This window comes from Bos indicus, chromosome 4 (assembly GCF_029378745.1).
Source record: "Bos indicus isolate NIAB-ARS_2022 breed Sahiwal x Tharparkar chromosome 4, NIAB-ARS_B.indTharparkar_mat_pri_1.0, whole genome shotgun sequence".
Lineage (NCBI taxonomy): Eukaryota > Metazoa > Chordata > Mammalia > Artiodactyla > Bovidae > Bos > Bos indicus.
Window position 1 is genome coordinate 95233163 of NC_091763.1, and position 19440 is coordinate 95252602.

At 39.6% G+C, this 19440-nt stretch overlaps 1 protein-coding gene across 5 annotated transcripts in view; it reads left to right on the forward strand.

The window, feature by feature from the left end:
- Positions 1–19440, forward strand: part of MKLN1 (muskelin 1) — a 391490-nt gene that overhangs the window by 13101 nt on the left and 358949 nt on the right. For 3 of the 5 annotated variants that reach the window (XM_070787313.1, XM_070787309.1, XM_070787311.1), the window contains exon 2: positions 10059–10181. In XM_070787313.1, coding sequence (XP_070643414.1) covers positions 10165–10181 — 17 coding nt within the window. In that variant the 5' untranslated portion in view covers positions 10059–10164. Of the gene's footprint in view, positions 1–10058; positions 10182–13640; positions 13709–19440 lie in introns of those variants that run through there. The other 2 variants (XM_070787312.1, XM_070787315.1) reach the window with 2 other exon arrangements.

Here is a 19440-nt window from a genome sequence, read left to right on the forward strand (position 1 = left end):
ATTGTGTCCTGCCTCTTCTGAATCACTATGTGGTCGACTTAAAGCCCCAGCACGCCAAAGGCCAACTTAGTTAGCTCTAGCTGACTCCTTGGAGGGCTCCTCTAAGAAGATATTTAGGTCAAGGTATAGGTCTCAGGTCACAAGCCAGGAAAAGACATTGCAAAGTGTATAGGTAAGACTTATGGTTTAAAAAAAAAAAAAAAGACAAGGGATCGCCAAAATAACTAACCAGAAAAAAAGTAGCCAGGAGACAGAGACTTTACCAGAATGGATTCAGGGGAGAATTAGGGCTATGGTCTTATTTCTACCGGGTCTATGGAACCTGTCTTAAAGAAGGAATTCAGAGAACCTATAGATTAGTTAGCCATGGAGGAAATTGTTCCAAGCGCATATGATTAGACTTTTTGAAACTACGATATGCCCAGGTGATCCCTATACAACTTGAATGTAAAGGATTTCTTACCTAAGGAAAGGATCATGTCTTTCATGATCTTAACTCTAATTTCTACTGCATTAATAGTGGTAGAACAAATGTTTTCAAATGGCAGAGGATTTGCTGTTTTTCATCAAAAGCAATGATCTTGACATTTAAAGATATAGTCCCTTACCTTAGTTACCTTCTTGAATGTATCCCTCTTTCTCAGTCACTCTTTTCTGTAGGGCATCCATGTAGTTTCAAGAAAACTAACTCCACCTTTATTTCCAGGGTGAGGGTCATGTGGTCCAGACTAAGTCTATCAGTGAGTTTTATCCCCTTGGCTCCAGCAACTGCGTCATGTATGGGCATGTGACCTAAATCAGTCCAATCAAGGAAAGACAATGTCAGGGTTTTTGTGGTAATGCTAAGACAAAGACACATTCCTCTGGCAGTGAAAGCAGTAGCATGTAACCTGGAAGGTCTTGGCCACCATCTAGGGACCAGGAGGGGAGAGTCTATTGAGAATGGAGCTCTCACTAGGGACTAAAGCAGAGAGGTAAAGAGGGAACCATCAAATCCTCTCCACATTGTGTGAGCCATCTAGCCAAACATGTCCCTGAAGTCTTTGAACTTTTCTACTTACGGGAGCCAATAGATTCAATATTTTGTTTAAGCCTATTTGAGTTAGATTTCTCTTTCCTGAAACCAAAGCATCCTCAAAGGATAGAACAAACATGATTAGTAAGGAATGGAATAAATTTTCAATACATAGAGAGTTAAATATTAAAAATGACTCATACAAGAGAAGTGATATGTGTTGAAAAATGAAAGTGGTGCAAGCATTTCTTGACCTTAGAGTGGTAAAAACCTGAGTGAAAGAATAAAGGCTTATGATTTGTAAAAGGAAAACATTTATAGATTTGACTACTTGAAACTTTTTAGTTTATGTAGATGAAACAGTACCACAAACAAAATTAAAAGATAAATGAGAGATTCTAGAATTTTTGCAACCAAATATATATATGACAAAGGGTAGTGTCCTTTATCGGAGAAGGCAATAGCACCCCACTCCAGTACTCTTGCCTGGAAAATCCCATGGGAGGAGGAGCCTGGTAGGCTGCAGTCCATGGGGTCACTAAGAGTTGGACACGGCTGAGCGACTTCACTTTCACTTTTCACTTTCATGCATTGGAGAAGGAAATGGCAACCCACTCCAGTGTTCTTGCCTGGAGAATCCCAGGGACAGGGGAGCCTGATGGGCTGCCGTCTATGGGGTCGCACAGAGTCGGACACGACTGAAGCAACTTAGCAGCAGCAGCAGCAGTGTCCTTTATATATAAAGTACTCTTACAAGTTTATAACAAAAATACATTTAAAAAGAAGTGTAAAGAACATGAGAAGGTAAAAGACATGAACAAGCCATGTGGGTAAAGAATATGAAAAAGCAAAAGAGAAGAAAGGGAATTCAACTGGTCAACTAAAATGAAAAAGGTCCAGAGTTAATAGTAAAGAAGAAGTGAAAGAAGAGTGAAAGTGTCAGTCACTTAGTCATGTCCGACTCTTTGTGACCGCATGGACTGTACCCTACCAGGCTACTCTGTTCATGGATCTCTCCAGGCACAAATGCTGGAGTGGGTAGCCATTCCCTTCTCCAGGGGATCTTCCTGACCCAGGAATCAAACCTGGGTCTCCCGCATTGCAGGCACGTTCTTTTTACTGTCTGAGCCACCAAATAAAACCAGATATCTTTGTACCTAACAAATTGTCAAGAATTTTAAAATAATAACTTCCATAGATAAAGATTCAGGGAAATAAACACCCTCATACAATATGGGGCATGTAAATTGGTTCATGAGCTTCCCTGGTGGCTCAGACAGTAAAGAATCTGCCTGTAATGCAGGAGACCTGGGTTTGATCTCTGGGTCGAGAAGATCCCGTAGAGAAGGGAGCGGCTACCCACTTCAGTATTCTGACCTGGAAAATTCCATGTACAGAGTAGCCCGCAGGCTACAGTCCATGGAATTGCGAAGAGTTGGACATGACTGAGCCACTTTCACTTTCAAATTGATTCAAGCATTCTAGAGAGCAGTTTGGCATTATGTACTTAAAATCTTAATATGTGCAAAACATTTAAAAGAGTAATTTCATTTTTAAGACTTTATCCTAAGAAAATAACCAGAAACACTCACAACATTTAATATAAGAGTACTTAGTAAAGCATACCTTCTTTATAATATTGAACACTTAGAGATAACCTACAAGTTCAAAAAGAAGTATTCTATAAATCATAATACGTTCCTTTGATGAAAACTATGCATCCAGTAGGAAGCAGATTGTGGAAGATGCCATGATATCAGAAAATGTAGATAATTTATTTTTCAATATATATGCTCAAAAGAGAAGAATGACTGGACGGACACAGGAAAATATTGATAGTAATAGTATCTCAATAGTGGACTTACAACAGATTTTCTTCTTTGTGAGTTTTGAATATTCTAAATCCACCTCATGTTTTGCATATATTTTTAGGCACTGGAATGCCAAGCCCAGTGCTCTGGACATAGAAGGTACTTAACGAATACATGCTGAACTGAACTGAGTGATCAATTGCTGGTTAAAAAAATGCAGTGGGGTTGTCTTATGGAGTAGTGCACTCACAAGAGTTCTTTAATCAGAAGCTAGCTAGCCATCTGTTGTACTAAAGACTTCCATTTCATTAAAATAAAAAAATGTCTACACCTTGCCCAACTCCATTTTCTTCCCAGCCATTTCCTGCTTCTCTCACAGCCGAACTTCCAAGAAGAGTCTTCACTTTATGCATTCCAGGTTGACTTCCAATGCTCTAGAAACTGTGCTCATCAGATCTAATCCCCAGACTTTATCATTCATCCTACCCCAAAGAGAATTGTTTATCCTTTCTTCTTTGAAGCTTTCTTCTCCCTTTACTTGCAGACTTCACTCTGTCCCATTCTCGTGCTATCTCTCTGGACCTTTCCAATCTCCTCCTCCGGCTCTTCTTCCTCTGACTGCTGCCTACGTGCTTTTTTCCCCTCAGGGTCTTGGCATTCTTCTCACTCTATGGCCTCCTCAGGATATCCCATCCATCCTGAAAATTTAGCTACCAGTGGGCCCTGACTTCTGAACCTATATAGTCAGTCCAAACTTTGCTCCTGATCCGCAGATGTGTCTTTCATTTGCTACTGGATAGCCTATAGTCACTGAGAACTTAATATCATCATCCTCCCTTCCCCCCACTTTTGCTCTCTTCCTATTTAGCTTAGTTGATGTCATTACACTTCAACTTTGGCCTCTCTCCCCTACTCCCAAGTGGCTATCTAATCAATAACTATGTCCTCGATGCTACTTCTAAATCTCCCTTGGATTTCTCACTACTCTTCATCCCCCTGCTGCTATGGTGATTCAGACCATAATCCCTTCCTTAGACTATTACAGTGACCTTCTAATTGGCTTTCCTGGCTCCAGTCTCAGTTTACTCTAGTTCGGCTGTCATCCTGCTACTACAGTTTTATTTATTTTTTTTAATATGAATGTTCACATCTCTTCCCTATTTAGGAACCTGTAATACCTTTCATGCTTATTGTCTTCAGCGTGAAGTCCAGCATAAAGTCCCTTAACTGTAAACCAAGGTTCTTCTCGATATTACTACAACCTCCCTAACCAGTTATTTTCAACCCACATCAGACTGCCCTGTCTTCTCTGAATGCAGTTTGCCTTTCCACACTTTTGTGCTTTTCCCCACTCTTTTCCCTTAGGATCTACTCTCCTCAGCCAACTCTTTGCCTCCTTCAGTGCCCAACCCAAACCTCAGTGTCTCTATGGGAAAAAACCCTCCGCAGCTTCCAAGACAGACATTAGGACAAGAGATATGGTATTTAAAGCAATGAGCTAGATGGGCAATTGTAGAGGACCAAGCCCAAGGGAGCTCCCAGCATTCAGAAATCAGGAAGGACCCAGCAAAAGAGACTGAAAAGGTAGAAACGAAGCACATGTGGTGTGATGGAAGCAAAGCAAAGAAAATGTTTCAGTGAAAAGAGATGGCTCACTAGGGCCAAGTATTATGGCTGCTGAGAGGGCAGTAAGATTAGGATGGAAAACTGACCAGTGGATTTGACAACACAGAGGTCATTGCAGCCTTCACAAGTATGTTTGTAGTAGAATTTCAGTTCAGTTCAGTCGCTCAGTCGTGTCTGACTCTTTGCGACCCCATGAACCGCAGCATGCCAGGCCTCCCTATCCATCACCAACTGCCAGAGTCTACCCAAACCCATGTCCATTGAGTCAGTGATGCCATCCAACCATGTCATCCTCTGTCGTCCCCTTCTCCTCCTGCCCTCAATCTTTCCCAGAATCAGGCTCTTTTCAAATGAGTCAGCTCTTCTCATCAGGTGGCCAAAGTATTGGAGTTTCAGCTTCAACATTAGTCCTTCCAATGAACACTCAGGACTGATCTTCTTTAGGATGGACTGGTTGGATCTCCTTGCAGTCCAAGGGACTCTCAGGAGTCTTCTCTAACACCACAGTTCAAAAGTGTCAATTCTTCAGTGCTCAGCTTTCTTTATAGTCCAACTCTCACATCCATACATGACCACTGGAAAAACCATAGCCTTGACTAGATGGACCTTTGTCGACAAAGTAATATCTCTGCTTTTGAATATGCTTTCTAGGTTGGTCATAACTTTCCTTCCAAGGAGTAAGCATCTTTTAATTTCATGGCTGCAATCCCCATCTGCAGTGATTTTGGAGCCCCCAAAAATAAAGTCAGCTACTGTTTCCACATCTATTTGCCTAGAAGTGATGGGAGTATGGGGGACAAATACTGACTGGATTGGCTTGAAGAGAATGAGAAATGAGGAAGTTGATGTTCTTTGAGTGGGTCAAGGAGTAGATGAATGAAGAAATGATGTCTTAGAGGGACTTTGCTGGTGATCCAGTGGTTAAGACTCCTTGCTTTCTATGCAGAGGGTGGAAGTTCAATCCCTGGTCAGGAAACTATTATAAGATCCCAGATGCTGCATGGTGTAGCCAAATTGAAAATGTTGTCTTAGAGAGGATTCTATAATTGGTCAGGAACCAACATAGATTAGTTATTTTGAACTCTTAGAGTCTCTGAAAAATTTCCAAATAGAAACATGGATGCAATTTGGTGGTGCAAAGCTTTTAGTAATTAACAGGGATTTCAGAGTAGGGCTACCCAGGCAGTAGATTAGTCTATGGAAGTTTCAGTGTGAGTTATCTGTGGTTGCATTTTATCTGTTACTGACCTGGTTCATAAAGGTGCATAAAGACCTTCAGGCAGGACTTCTCAGAAGCTTCAGGAAAGAGCTGTCCCTGCAGGGACTTGGGTGCAGAATTTTCAGACTGTTTCCAAACTCCTCTTGCTACTGTGTAGTAGGGGTATTGATAAGAACCTATAAGGCTGGTTTTTGATGGCTGGGCAGTACCAAGGCTGAATGGTTAAGAGGTAAACAGGAAAAATCTGGCCCACCCAATGTTGTGCATTTGAAAATGCTGTATTTGGAAGTATTTCTATATAATTCTTTTATACGGACATCATAATGGAGGTGGACTAAGTATTCACCTACCTATATTCGATGAATAGGTAGGCTGTTCTTACCTGCCTCCCCCTGGATATGAAATATGGAGAATACAAACTTTGGGTAGACCAGATCCAAGCTTTGATTTTGACCTGATACCTATGTGACATTTTTCAAATAGTGTTTCAAAAAGTACTTTGGTACAGATCCCATGTAAAATGTATTTTTACTTACATGACTGAAGACAACCCAGGGACCATATATTTCCCTTCATAAAATTATTTATGTTGACATCCTAGGGCTTCCCTGGTGGCTCAGATAGTAAAGAATCCACCTGCAATTCAGGAGACCTGGGTTTGATCCCTGGAACAGGAAGATCCCCTGGAGAAGAGAAGGCTAACCACTCCAGTATTCTTGCCTGGAGAATTCCACAGAGAGAGGAGTCTGACAGGCTACAGTCCATGCGGTCACAAAATGTAGGACACGACAGAGTGACTAACAGTTTCACTTTTCTCTTCACACATGTTGATGTCCAGGGCCTGGATAATGAAATAGAACCAGTCATAGAATATGGAAGAACCTGGGGTTATACCATGCTTCCTGTGATTCCCCAAATGCACAGGGTGCTCTTATCTATGCCTTTGCTCATGCTGTATCCTCTACTCGGAATATCCCAATCCCCTTCTTCCTGGCATACTCAGATCTAAGAGGCCTTCCTTGCCAGAGGTCAACCCCCCTCTATGGTCCCCAGACTGTTTTCATGTGTCACTCCATCTCCACACCTACCACACTGAACTACAGTTGTTTGGTCTTCTGACTCCCTCATTGGGCTGTGAGTTTCCTGAAGTGAGTGATTTTTGTCTTCTTCCTCTTTCTTTTACATCTAGGGTAATGTTTTCACATTTGGGGCACACAATCAATGCTTGTTGAATGGATGTGTGAGTGCTTGAGAGTATGAATAAATGAATGAATGAATGAACAAATACCTGAAAAGATCAGAAAAATGTTACCCCCACCCAAATGGAAGCTCATACAAACTTGAAAGTGTCAGTGACTTTACATATATGCAGAATTAGTACATAGAATGGCAATTTCCAAGTCCAACTGAGATGACAAGATCACTGCAGCATAGTATACGTAAAGAGGAGAGTGATACTCACCAATGACTCATAATATGTGTGGCACAGATGGTGAGAACTGTGCTGATTAAAATCAGACTTGAGTGATAGGAATTGATTGATTGTCATCTACATTTGGGAGAGAGTTTTGATTTGTGGAACAAAATGAACATTTTGGCCCTTGTGATTTCTTTTAAGCAAGGTATTTTTCATCTTAAAATTTAAGGGTAAGGTAACAGCTTAATAAACATGTTTTTCTAAAGCATGGCTTCCTTATAAAACCAAAAAGAAGAACAAGCTCGCTGTTACATCTCTAAAATGGAAGTTACATTGTTGAACTCATCATTTCATACCTGCATGCCTCGATTTCTTCTCTGCATCCTTTGTAAGATGATAATAGCCCTTACTAGTATTTACATTATAAAAGGATTGTTAATGTAAATTAGATCGTATAAAATGGGTTATGATGTCTTCTTTGAAAGACAAGCACCATACACAAATGAGGTATTATTATTTAGTTTTTCCTTTTCAGTCTCCTTAAATGAGAATTAGATGAAAACTCTGCCCCTTAAGCAATATCCAGTGGGTAAATGATTATATTGAGTTGAGTAAAATGAAAAAAAAAACCTTCAGCCAGAAACTCGGTTTGTGCAGCTTAGCTAGTCTCCATATAAGACAAACATACTGTCTTTATTTGTGATGTTCACCACCATTCTTTGTCTCCTCTCTGTGCTGTAATCACAGTCTGAAGACAGTTAAGCCTTCCAGTTCAGTCACAGTTGCATTTTAGAGAACCTAGAGATCCGGGAATGATTGCAATTGAGAAATAATGTTTCATTTAATCAAGCCATGCAGCTGGTTTTGCTACTGATGTAGGGCCTAATTCAACTCCTGGTTTTTAGGCTCAGGTCACTATCACGGCAACCTTTTCAGGTTGATTACTGCCATTGCCTCTGTGTCCCTTTTAGCACCACCCAGGCCAGAACTTTCCTATCTTCTCCTTGGAATACAAGTTACTAAGAGGAGTTGAGGAGATTAGATCTGAGGAGTTGTTGTGAATGTCAGAAACTTTACTTCATGTCATGAAGGGGTGAGAATGGAAACCCCGATGGTGAAGGATTCAGGATAACAGAGCTGGTGGTGGTGGGCTGCCTGTCCAGCATGACTATTCCTGGCCTCTGTGTGCATAGTAACTCCAGCTTACTTCTAGCTCCTGGTCCGTGTTCCCTGGTGCCTGCGCCCTGCTCCTCCTCTCTCATCCAGACCCCTTACAGTGCTCATCCATTATGTCTTGGTTCACCTTCAACACACAGGCCATGCCTACCAAGAGCATGGCCGTGAGGTAATTGAGCTAATGCAAAGGTGGTAGGTGAGTCTTCATGGTGGCCTCATGTCCCTACTTTTAGGAAGAAAATCTAGGGATTATATCTTCTACTTTGAAGGCAAATTTTTTGAAACAGTTGTCTGCATTCACTGGTTCCACCAATTCCTCAATTCACCGTGAGCTGCCTTCTGCCTCCACTGACCCAGCTCTCACCCAACTGGACAGATACCTTCTTGGAGCTCCCTCCGTAGATGCTTCTCGGGCTTTTCTCACTTGATCTCTTGACAGCGTTTACTGTTGTTGACCACAGCCTGCTCGTTGAAATGTGCTTTTCCCTTGTCCTCTGTGATACCTCACTCCACTAGTTTCCCTCCTGCAACCTCTCTCTAGTTTCCCTCTCTCTGGCTTTACCTTCTCTTGATCTCCTTTTTTGGGGGGGAGGGGGAGGAAATCCTTTCTCTGCCCATGTTTTAAGTTTTGGTATTACTCTGGTTTCTCTCCTGGGCCCTTTTCTCTTCCATGACACTCCCCCCACATAACTCTTTCATCCCCTTGGAGTCGATTGTTGCCTATCGTGTACTGATGCTTCCTGAACCTGTACTCTCAGACTTCCAGATCAAACTGCCTCCTCATAACCTGTGAGTGTTCCCCAGGCATCCCAAACCAAACATGACCACAGCTGGCCTCATCTCTTTAAAAAATGTCTTAGTGGGTGATATCACTGTCCACCCAATGTGCTCAGTCGCTCAGTTGTGTCCAACTCTCTGTGACCCCCTGAATTATAGCCTGCCAGGCTCCTCTGTCCATGGGATTACCCAGGGAAGAATACTGGAGTGGAGGCTGCCATTTCCTTCTCCAGGGACCCAGCTGTTCAAGTCAAAAAACTGAGCACCAGTTTAAACTATTCCCCTTCAAAATGCCAGCATTCAAGCCATCACAAACTTCAGTAGATTATACTTCCTATATGACATGACTTGTAAGGCTCTGTATAAATTGCTTCTGTTAACCTCTCCAGTTTCATCTCTGACCACTGTGTCTCAGCTATCCTGAACTATTTTCAGTATTCAGATTCTTGGTCATTTCTGTCACCTTCAAAATATGCATCCATGTGCCCTCCATTGGAACAGATCTGCCTCACCTCTTTATGGGACTAACTTCTTCTTACCTTGTAAGTCTCCATGTGGAAGCACTAACTTCCAATCCTCCCAAAGTCTGGGTTAGGTGTCCCTCCTAGAGTTCTTGGTAGTCTTCTCTTTATAACACACTGTTTTATGGGAGCTGCCATTCCTGTTTCTGTCTTGCCCTCTACTGGAAGCTCTACTGAAAGGTTTCTGTAAGCAGGAAGCATATTTACTTCATTTACCTTTGGGCTCATTGAACCAACAAAGTACTTGGTACAAAGTAGATGCTCAGTGAATGAAAACAAAGGTTAAAATATCACTATGAGAATAGACAATAAATTTCCAATCAGAGGATACAGTTAGGATTTTACAAAACAAAGATTTATCAAGTCTCTTTGACATCAAAGAGATTTGAAGATTATCTAAAACTATTTAGAAGAATTTATCAATAATAGAATCATGAGCAGAGAGTAGTTAATAGATTTAGATTTCAAATCTGTCCCTTATGGGCTTCTCTTCCAGAATTCAGAATCCAGACTGTCAGCTATATTTTGGGGTCCCCCAAGCATTCCATCTTCTCGACTCTCCATAAACTTTTGGATTCATAACCCACTCCATACTTGAGAAAATGGGGATTGGAATAAGGTAAGTGCTAGCTTTTCTATTTTTTCCTCTATTACTTCATTTTCAACCATGTACTATACTTGTAGAACAATAATTTTTAAACTCTCTCTCTGGAGTCTTGATCAGGAGGTATGACTGACTTCCCTGCTTGTCTAGCTGGTCTCACAGTATTTGAATATCCTATGCATATGATGAAATGTTGCAAAGTGCCTTGAGATATTATATCCTTTCAGATTTTCTTATTTCATGACTATTTAAATTCTTTATCATTATTCTATTGAGTTTTTCCTAATATTACTCCACGTAGAAAAAATAGTGAATTTTGAGAAACCAGAAAGACTTGCTGTCCATTCTGGGACAACTTTTGGATCAGATGCACACTCAGAATGCAGGGCATGAGCAGTGTAAGCAAACTTCAGAAACAGCTCTGCTTCAGCCGCACTGCATGTGGATGACTGTTCACTGCACACCCACTGTCAACCTTCTCGAGCCCCTTGTTAATGTTGTCCAGTCTCTAAGTCATATCCGACTTTTTGCAACCCCATGGACTGCAGCACACCAGGCTTCCCTGTCCTTCACTATCTCCCAGAGTTTGCTCAAACTCATGTTCATTGAGTTGGTGATGCCATCAAACCATCTCATCCTCTGTTTTCCCCTTCTCCTTCTACCCTCAATCTTTTGCAGCATCAGGGTCTTTTCCAATGAGTCGGCTCTTCGCATCAGGTGGCCAAAGCGTTGGAGCTTCAGTATCAGTCAGTCAGTCAGTCGGATCAGTCACTCAGTCGTATCTGACTCTTTGCAACCCCATGGACTGCAGCACACCAGGCTTCCCTGTCTATCACCAACTCCCAGAGCTTACTCAAACTCATGTCCATTGAGTCAGTGATGCCATCCAGTCATTTCATCTTCTGTCATCCCCTTCTCCTGCCTTCAATCTTTCCCAGCATCAGGGTCTTTTCCAATGAATCAGTTCTTTGCATCAGGTGGTCAAAGTATTGGAGTTTCAGCTTCAGCATCAGTCCTTCCAATGAATATTCAGGATTTATTTCCTTTAGGATTAGGTGGTTTGATCTCTTTGCTCGAGCCCCTTACTTGCTTTCATTTTTAGAAAATTTATTATTTATCTCCATATTTGTTTATTGCTTATCCCCAAATTAGAATGTAAGCTTTATAAGGGCAGGAATTTTGTTTTGTTCACCAGTATATGCTCAGCACTTGGAACAATAACTGGTTACATAATAGAAACTCAATATATATTGATTGAATGAACAGTGTCTTTCAAAAAATTTTTAAGAGACTGATGCATACCCAGGCCTCTAGGGATCTAATGTAAATCTAGACCAAAGCTTTATTGCCCTCAACTTTTTGATGGATGGCTAAGATAATAACATTGACCACACGCTGAATGAATTTACAGATGTAAATTGTTGTGCATCTATAAATTATGCACAACTGCAAAGGATAGCCAATAAGTTGGATGATACAATCAGGATTCCCCTCCCCCTCATCAAATCCTGACAAAATGTAATGGTGAATCATACCTAACAATATAAAGGGACAAATATAAAGCACTCAGAGATCCCAAAATTCAATTGTACCAGTACAGGTTGGGGGCGAGATGACTTACAATTGCTCACGTAGGAAGATTTAGAGTCTCCTGTTGATTGTGAGTAGATGATGAGTCAACTCAGTGTGATATAACTTCCAAAAAAGATCAATCTTTTGTTGTATTAATAGAAATATAGTGCTCAGGTTGGGAAGTAGTTCTCTAGTACTCACTGGTGATCAGGTCACATTTGTTTTGCTTTATGAATTCTGATCTTCAGCCTTTAAGAAAACCATTAATAAACAAAAGGTTCTTCAAGAAGAGTTTAAAAGGGTAAAATGGGATCTTGTAATCAGTGTCACATCAGAAATGATTAAGGGTCTAAGAGTCTGTGTTGGTGTGTGAGGCGGAGGGAGAGAGCTAGCTCATGTAGCTACCTTCCGAAGTGAGAAGTGCGGTCCTGCAAGGAAAGTTATATTTTTTCTCTGGGTAATCCCAGAAGACTGAACACCCTTGAGTAGAAGATATAAGTATGTATGTTACAGCCCATTAGAGTTTGTCAACAATTACTATGTTTGCCCGGTAATCAGGTGGACAACTGGTGGAGGTTGTAAGTTCCTTGACCCTGGTGGTGTTCAAGCAGAAACCGGGCACACATGCCTCATGTCCTGAAGACATTTGTGATGGAAGTTCAAACACTGGGGTAAGGGATTGGATTAATCACAATAGCAAACACACATTGGGTGCTTACTATATGACAGGTACCATAATAAGTATTAATGTGGGTTATTATTTTTAATACATCAATCTTACTCCATGGTGAAACTGAAAGTGAAAGTCATTCAGTTGTGTCCAACTCTTTGCAACCCCATTGACTATACAATCCATGCAATTCTCCAGGCCAGAATACTGGAGTGGGTAGCTGTTCCCTTCTCCAGGGGATGGTCCCAACCCAGAGATTGAACCCAGGTCTCCTGCATTGCAGGTGGATTCTTTACCAGCTGAGCCACCAGGGAAGCCCAAGAATGCTGGAATGGGTAGCCTATCCCTTCCCTAGCGGATCTTCCCTACCCAGGAATTGAACCAGGATCTCATGCATTGCAGGCAGATTCTTTACCAGCTGAGCTACCAGCGAAGCGGAAACTGAGGCTTCAAGGGGTTAAGTAACTTGCCCAAGGTCTTAACACCTTGTACAAAGCAGAGCAAGGATTTTAACTTATGCAGTCAGATCCCTGATTTTAACTTATTATTCTAAGGACTCTACTAAAAAAAAATAATTTTTAACTTTTTATTTTTTATTGGCATATAGTCGATTAACAGTGTTGTGATAGTATCAGGTGAATAGCAAATGGACTCAGCCATGCACACACATGTATCCATTCTCCCCCGAATACCCCTCTCTGCTATATTTTAAATGGCTAACCAACAAAGACCTACTGTGTAGCACAGGGAACTCTGCTCAGTGTTATCTGGCTGCCTGGATGGGAGGGAAAACCATTCTTTCCTACCCTGAGATTCTACCACTGTAATGAAGTAATCAAACCAAAGAGCTTATTATCTTCAGTTGTAAATGACTCTGTAGTAAATAGGTTATTGCAACAAAGTATGCAGGCACTAAGTTAGCCTGGCCAGTTGCCACTTGTGGTACACTATATGGAGCACAGCATGGGGCCTGGCACGCAGTAGGTGCTCAATAATTATTAGTTAAGGGACGAGAATGAGTGGACTGCAACCACACAAGCTGCATTTGAAATGGCAGAGTCTCAATGCATTGTGTCTGAGGGAAAACAAGCACATTTCTGGGTGGTCGACTGACGACACTTGGCAAAAAGTGATAATCCATCATTCCTGGCAGAGGCCTTGTGAATTCCTACTCAGTTGTTTGGACAATATTCATTTAAACAAATATTTATTGAGTACCTATCCTGTGCCAGGTATGTCCAATATGCTGAGGGTGCAGAGGTGAATCAGAGTTTGCACTGTTACTGGGAGAGATGGACAGGTAAGCAAATTCTTATGATACAGTGTGATGAGAGCTTAGCAGGTGTGTGTGTGTGTGTTAAGTATTACAGGGACACAGAGCAGAAAGGAACTGATTCTACTTGGCTGAAGGATTTGTCCAATACTTGATTATGTGTTCAAAATGACTGTCTTGTGTGTTGCATGAGCTTATTTGATCTTCATACATACAGACTGCATGAAATTGTGATCCCTTTTTGAACAAAGATCAAATAGAGTATCATGGAGGTTAGGTGAGCTCCCCGAGATCATGCAGCCAGTAATAATAATTGTTGGTGTTTATGGAGTGCTTAGGCTACCTGAGGTACTGTTCTGAGCCATATTAAAATGGTTCATCTTCACAACTCTACAAGGTCATTATTAATATTATTGCTGTTTTACAAATGAGAAAACTGAGGCACAAGGTCTAAATAATTTGCCTGGAGTCGTGTAGCTAGAAAGTGGAAAAGCCAGGATTGCACCAGCCTTTTCTGGCATTAGCAGGCACACACTTACCCTGTGCACTAAAATACCTTTAACTGGTCCCCTGAAGAGCTGGGGATTCTTAGACTCTGACTGTAAGTTCAGCTTCCTTTCAAGTGACTTTATTCGTTAGCAATATTTTTGATACATCCAAATGATAGAAACAGTGTGGGCCTGGCTACAAGGAGACGTTGTGTAGGTTAGGCGTCCCTGAAAGTGTTTTGGGAGAGGTATGGTAAAATCTAGGCCCTCCAAAATCACTGCAGATGGTGGCGGCAGCCATGAAATTAAAAGACGCTTGCTCCTTGGAAGGAAAGCTATGACCAACCTAGACAGCATATTCAAAAGCAGAGACATTACTTTGCGGACAAAGCTCCATCTAGTCAAGGCTATGGTTTTTCCAATAGTCATGTATGGATGTGAGAGTTGGACTGTAAAGAAAGCTGAGCACCGAAGATTTGATGCTTTTGAACTGTGGTGTTGGAGAAGACTCTTGAGAGTCCCTTGAAATTCAAGGAGTTCAAACCAGTCCATCCTAAAGGAAATCAGTTTTGCATATTCATTGGAAGGATTGATGCTGATGCTGAAGCTGAAACTCCAATACTTTGGCCACCTGATGCGAAGAACTGACTCATTGGAAAAGACCCTGATGCTGGGAAAGATTGAAGGCAAGAGGAGAAGAGGACAACAGAGCATGAGATGGTTGGATGGCATCACCGACTCGATGGACATGAGTTTGAGTAAGCTCTGGGAGTTGGTGATGGACTAGGAAGCCTGGCGTGCTACAGTCCACGGAGTCACAAAGAGTCAGATATGACTGAGCAACTGAACTGAACTGAACTGATGATAAAATCTAAAACTGGCATTAGTTGTGATTTCAGGGTTTTTCAGGGCAGCAAGAATTTGGCCTTTTGTTCTCCAGGCCAGCAGGTCTGGGCTCTAGGCACTATGATTTGCTACACGTAGGAACTAGCCACCAATACTTACTTGCAGCCTTTTAAAATTTGGCTTAAATTTTTCTAAAAGAAGACAACAAGATGTGAAACATTAAGAATGAAACAAGTTAAATTCAATACTTTATATGTAAGCAAGAGTGGAGATACAGAAAAGGAGAAATGAAGCACATAATTGCTTAAATCGTCCAAGCTTTCTCTCCATAATACAAATTCTTGGATTGAAAAATAGTTCAATCCAATAGTATTGTACCTTAATAATTAGGTTGGGTTTCCTCTGCGGTAAATCTCAGGAAGCGTTGGTTATTAAAATGAATGAAGTAGATTACCCTTCCCTCAATAATTACTACTTCAGCTAATGTGAATATTACCTGTGTGATTGAATCTACTGCATTTTTAAGACACCTATCTCCACCTAATTTTTGGAGATTCAGTAATTTAAAAGTCAACAGTGGGTGGGAATTTCTGTGGTAGGCAGAGGGACAGAAAAGGTCAATGTTCTTCGACATTCTTTCCTTCAAATCAAGTTTTTTGGTTTTGGTTGGTTTTCAGTGTTTTGTTACGTATGGAGACCTAGTAGATGTAACTGATTTATCTTCGCCTTTGTGTTTATAGATTTCTATTTTCTTGGCTTCAGGTCCTTGGAAACATTTGTTTTGATGGTGGCAGGAGAGTTAGTCATGTTTTATTTTTGTTGTTCCCATTTATTTTTAAGATCTTTTAGTTCAAGTCCACTTACAAGGTGTTTTATAACCTGTATTTATGTTTCCACAAAAAAAAAAACATTCCTAGTAGTAATTCTAGTACACTCATAAAAACAGTTAATAATTTAATGCACATCAGAATGATTCTGTGATATTAGTAAGCTGGAACTAGGATATGCTTTGGAAAAATGTGTTTGAAATTTGTAATTGGATTTAGCATTTACATATCAAATTTCAAGTTTCTTAGATCAATTATTTTTGAGTTACCAAGCAGCCAAATTCTTCTTTTCTTTTCATTACTGAGTCAACAAAAGTTGGAAAATTCTTTTCTCACATATTCCATTCTTTAACTGAGCCTGAAGGTAAATGACTTTTTAAAAAACCACATCTCAAACAAACAATTTTACATGAGGTTATGAGTAAATGAATAGAATGGGCTCTACTGGCACTGCGGATATACGTCTAATTAGAACTCTCAATCTTCCAAACATATCATTTACTGACATTGAGGTTTTTAATTCTTAACTTTGAGTCCATTGTGATGGAAACAAGTGACCCTTGTTGGAAATATGTCACGAATCAACTTTCTCAGGTTGACCTTTAGTTTGTTGGTCACCAAATCAAAACACTATTTATTCCCAGGCTTAAAGATGTCTGTACCTTCTTAAATTTGTTGTAAGATCAAGGAAGTAAAGCACTGCTTTGCTGCTGTGAACAGGTTGCCTTCTCTCTTTTCCTTGAGGCCTCTTAGTTTCGTCATGAGAGATGATACGTCTTAGCCAGCTCCATGCGTGAAGCAATATTAAGCATGTTGCACCTCTTGCACATCCTCCGTTGTGGGTGGGAGGTAGATAACTCTGGTTTTACAGTGAGACAGATGAAGATCAGCCTTCAAATTGACTTGACATACTTTCTAGTTCAGAGCTCCATACCAGGCACCAGAGAGTGTTACAAATGCTCTCAAGAGCCAATGTTCATAACTTAAAAGTAGTAACATAAAATTTGCATCTATTAGATTACTTTTTGACCTTGAGCAAGCAATTTTACCTCCCTCCAAAATAACTATTTCATAGTGTTATTATAGCAAATCATTGATATTATGTATATGAAAATACACAAAGCCTAGCACATAGTTGCAAGCGAAGGTTGAATTTATGTGAAGCATATAATTAACCACCCCTGGAACCTCAAATGGACAAATGAATCCAAAGTGACATCTGTCTCTAATCAGTTTTAAATCAGAAAATTTCACTTCTAAATGAATCACTCCATCCACCAATGACTTTGCTTCATAGTCTACATTCAGAACAAAATGTTACTTAAGTGATAGTCTGTTAATGTATTTCATAACAGGAGCTGACTATGGTTTCTTTAGGAGAAAATCATAGGTAAACAAAAAGAAAGAAAATTATATAAATGTAAGGTCTTTATTTAGAAATAAATGAAGAAGGGACAGTTATCTGATAAAAGAACATTCAGATCATGATATAATTAAATGTATACATGTAATTACAAAATATAATTGTATTTATATTGGTTTAAAAATTTTTTTTCTGATCTTAAAGGACTAATTTTCTTGTAATTGAATGACAAACTCTGCAGTACCTCATATTAACTATTAATAAGCTAAAAATACCCATTACCTATCTTTTTCTTAATTCCATCTACTGTCATGGACTTACATTTATCTCAGCTATACAAAAAGAATGATTTAAATTGCTTGCTCTTTCTGCTTATTAGAAAGGAGGAGAAAGAACCATTTCCCCGACCCACTTAACTATGAAAAAAGGACTCTCCCAAGTTGCCAGGAACTAACACAGTAGTAAAATTACAAGAAAATTTTGTTAAGAAATCTTTTCTCATCTGCAAGTTATTTGACTGAAACCTGAGGTGCTGAATTTCAGCACAAAGGTGACTTTGGAAGAGAAAGTTTATGCCAAACTGGATCAGTTGTTTTTGTGTTATGTAAGGAGGAGAAAAAGAATTAACTATTTACTCCTAAGCTATACATTTAAGGTTACCCTAGTACACCAAATGAGAGAATGTCCAAGCTGCAAACTTTACCTTAGCTTTATATTTTCATGAACTATTTTCTGTACCCACCAAAACTAAATATAATTAAATATTAAGTAATTTGCATTGCCCAAATATATTTTAAAAGTACAAAGTTATTCTACTAATTATTTCAGAAGTGAACTCTAGTTGAATTGTAAAAAATGGTATTATTAAACAATTTAAAACATTTTTTAAAAAAATAATTTTTCCTGATTATATACAAGTGTAATATAAAAATATAGAATATGCAGTACAGTAAAAACAAAAAAGTAAAATCACCAAAATCACCCACAATTCTATCATCCAGAGATAATCACCATCCACATTTTGCTGTATCCCTTGCAGTGGGTATTCACACATACACAAACCCATTATATGTAAATGTCTATTACTGTTTTATTACAGAAAATTTAAAACATGAACAAAAGTAGACAGAAAGCATCATGAACCTTTTGTAACTATCAACCTATGATGACCAACCAAACCATCAATTAATTCCCTCTTCTTCTTCCCCACTTGTTTTACTTTAAAGCAAATTCCAGGAGTTGTATCATCTCATTCACAAATATTTCAATATGGATCTTTAAAAGATAAGGCTTTAAAAACATAACCACTATCACATCCAGACTAATTAATAATGATATCTTGCTAATATTAAATAATTAAGTCAGTTTAGAATTTCAGTTGTCTCATGAATGTCATCATAGTTTATTTTCGTAGATTGTTTCAAGCAGAATCCAAATAAGGTTCACACAATGAGATTGGCTGATCTATCTGTTAAATCTCTTTAAATATAAGTGGGTTTCGGTTCAAATAATTTCTTTTCTTCCAAATTATTTGTTGAAGAAACCAAGTTGTTTGTCCTGTAGAACATCCCACAGCCTAGACTTTTTCTCATTATATCCCCATAGTATAGCCTCTGTCCTCTACGGTGCCTGCAACTGGGTTTAATAGATTCAGTTGGGTTTTTTGTTGTTGTCCTTGTTTATTTGTTTGTTTGGGTTTTTTTTTTTTTTGGCAAGACTGCTTCATAGATAGTAAAGTGTTTTGCCATTAAGAGGTGCATAACGTGTTATAATCTCTCCTTTTATGTTACCTGGAGTCACTGGTTTGTTTATGGTTGTTGTTGTTCAGTCACTAAGTTGTGTCTGACTCTTTGTGACCCCAGAGACTACAGCACACCGGGTTCCTCTGTCCTCCAGTATCTTCCGGCGTTTGTTCCAATTCATGTCTGTTGAGTCAATAATGCTATTTAGTCATCTTATCCATTAATTTATTCAAGATTGCAAAATGGCTAGATTTTATATCCTATTGTTCCTTGAATTGATTTTCTAGCATGTACCAGTGGTGGCTAAATAGATGTTTTATGATTTTGCTTTTTAAGTTTGTTTGTCTTTAAATTACCATTCAAACTCATACCTAGAAACTTAATTAATTCGTTTCACACATCATGTTTGTTATTCTTATTAAAGCTGAAATGAACACTTCTTTGCTCTGTGGCAGCATCTTCAAATTACCTCCTGACTTTTGACATGACCCTA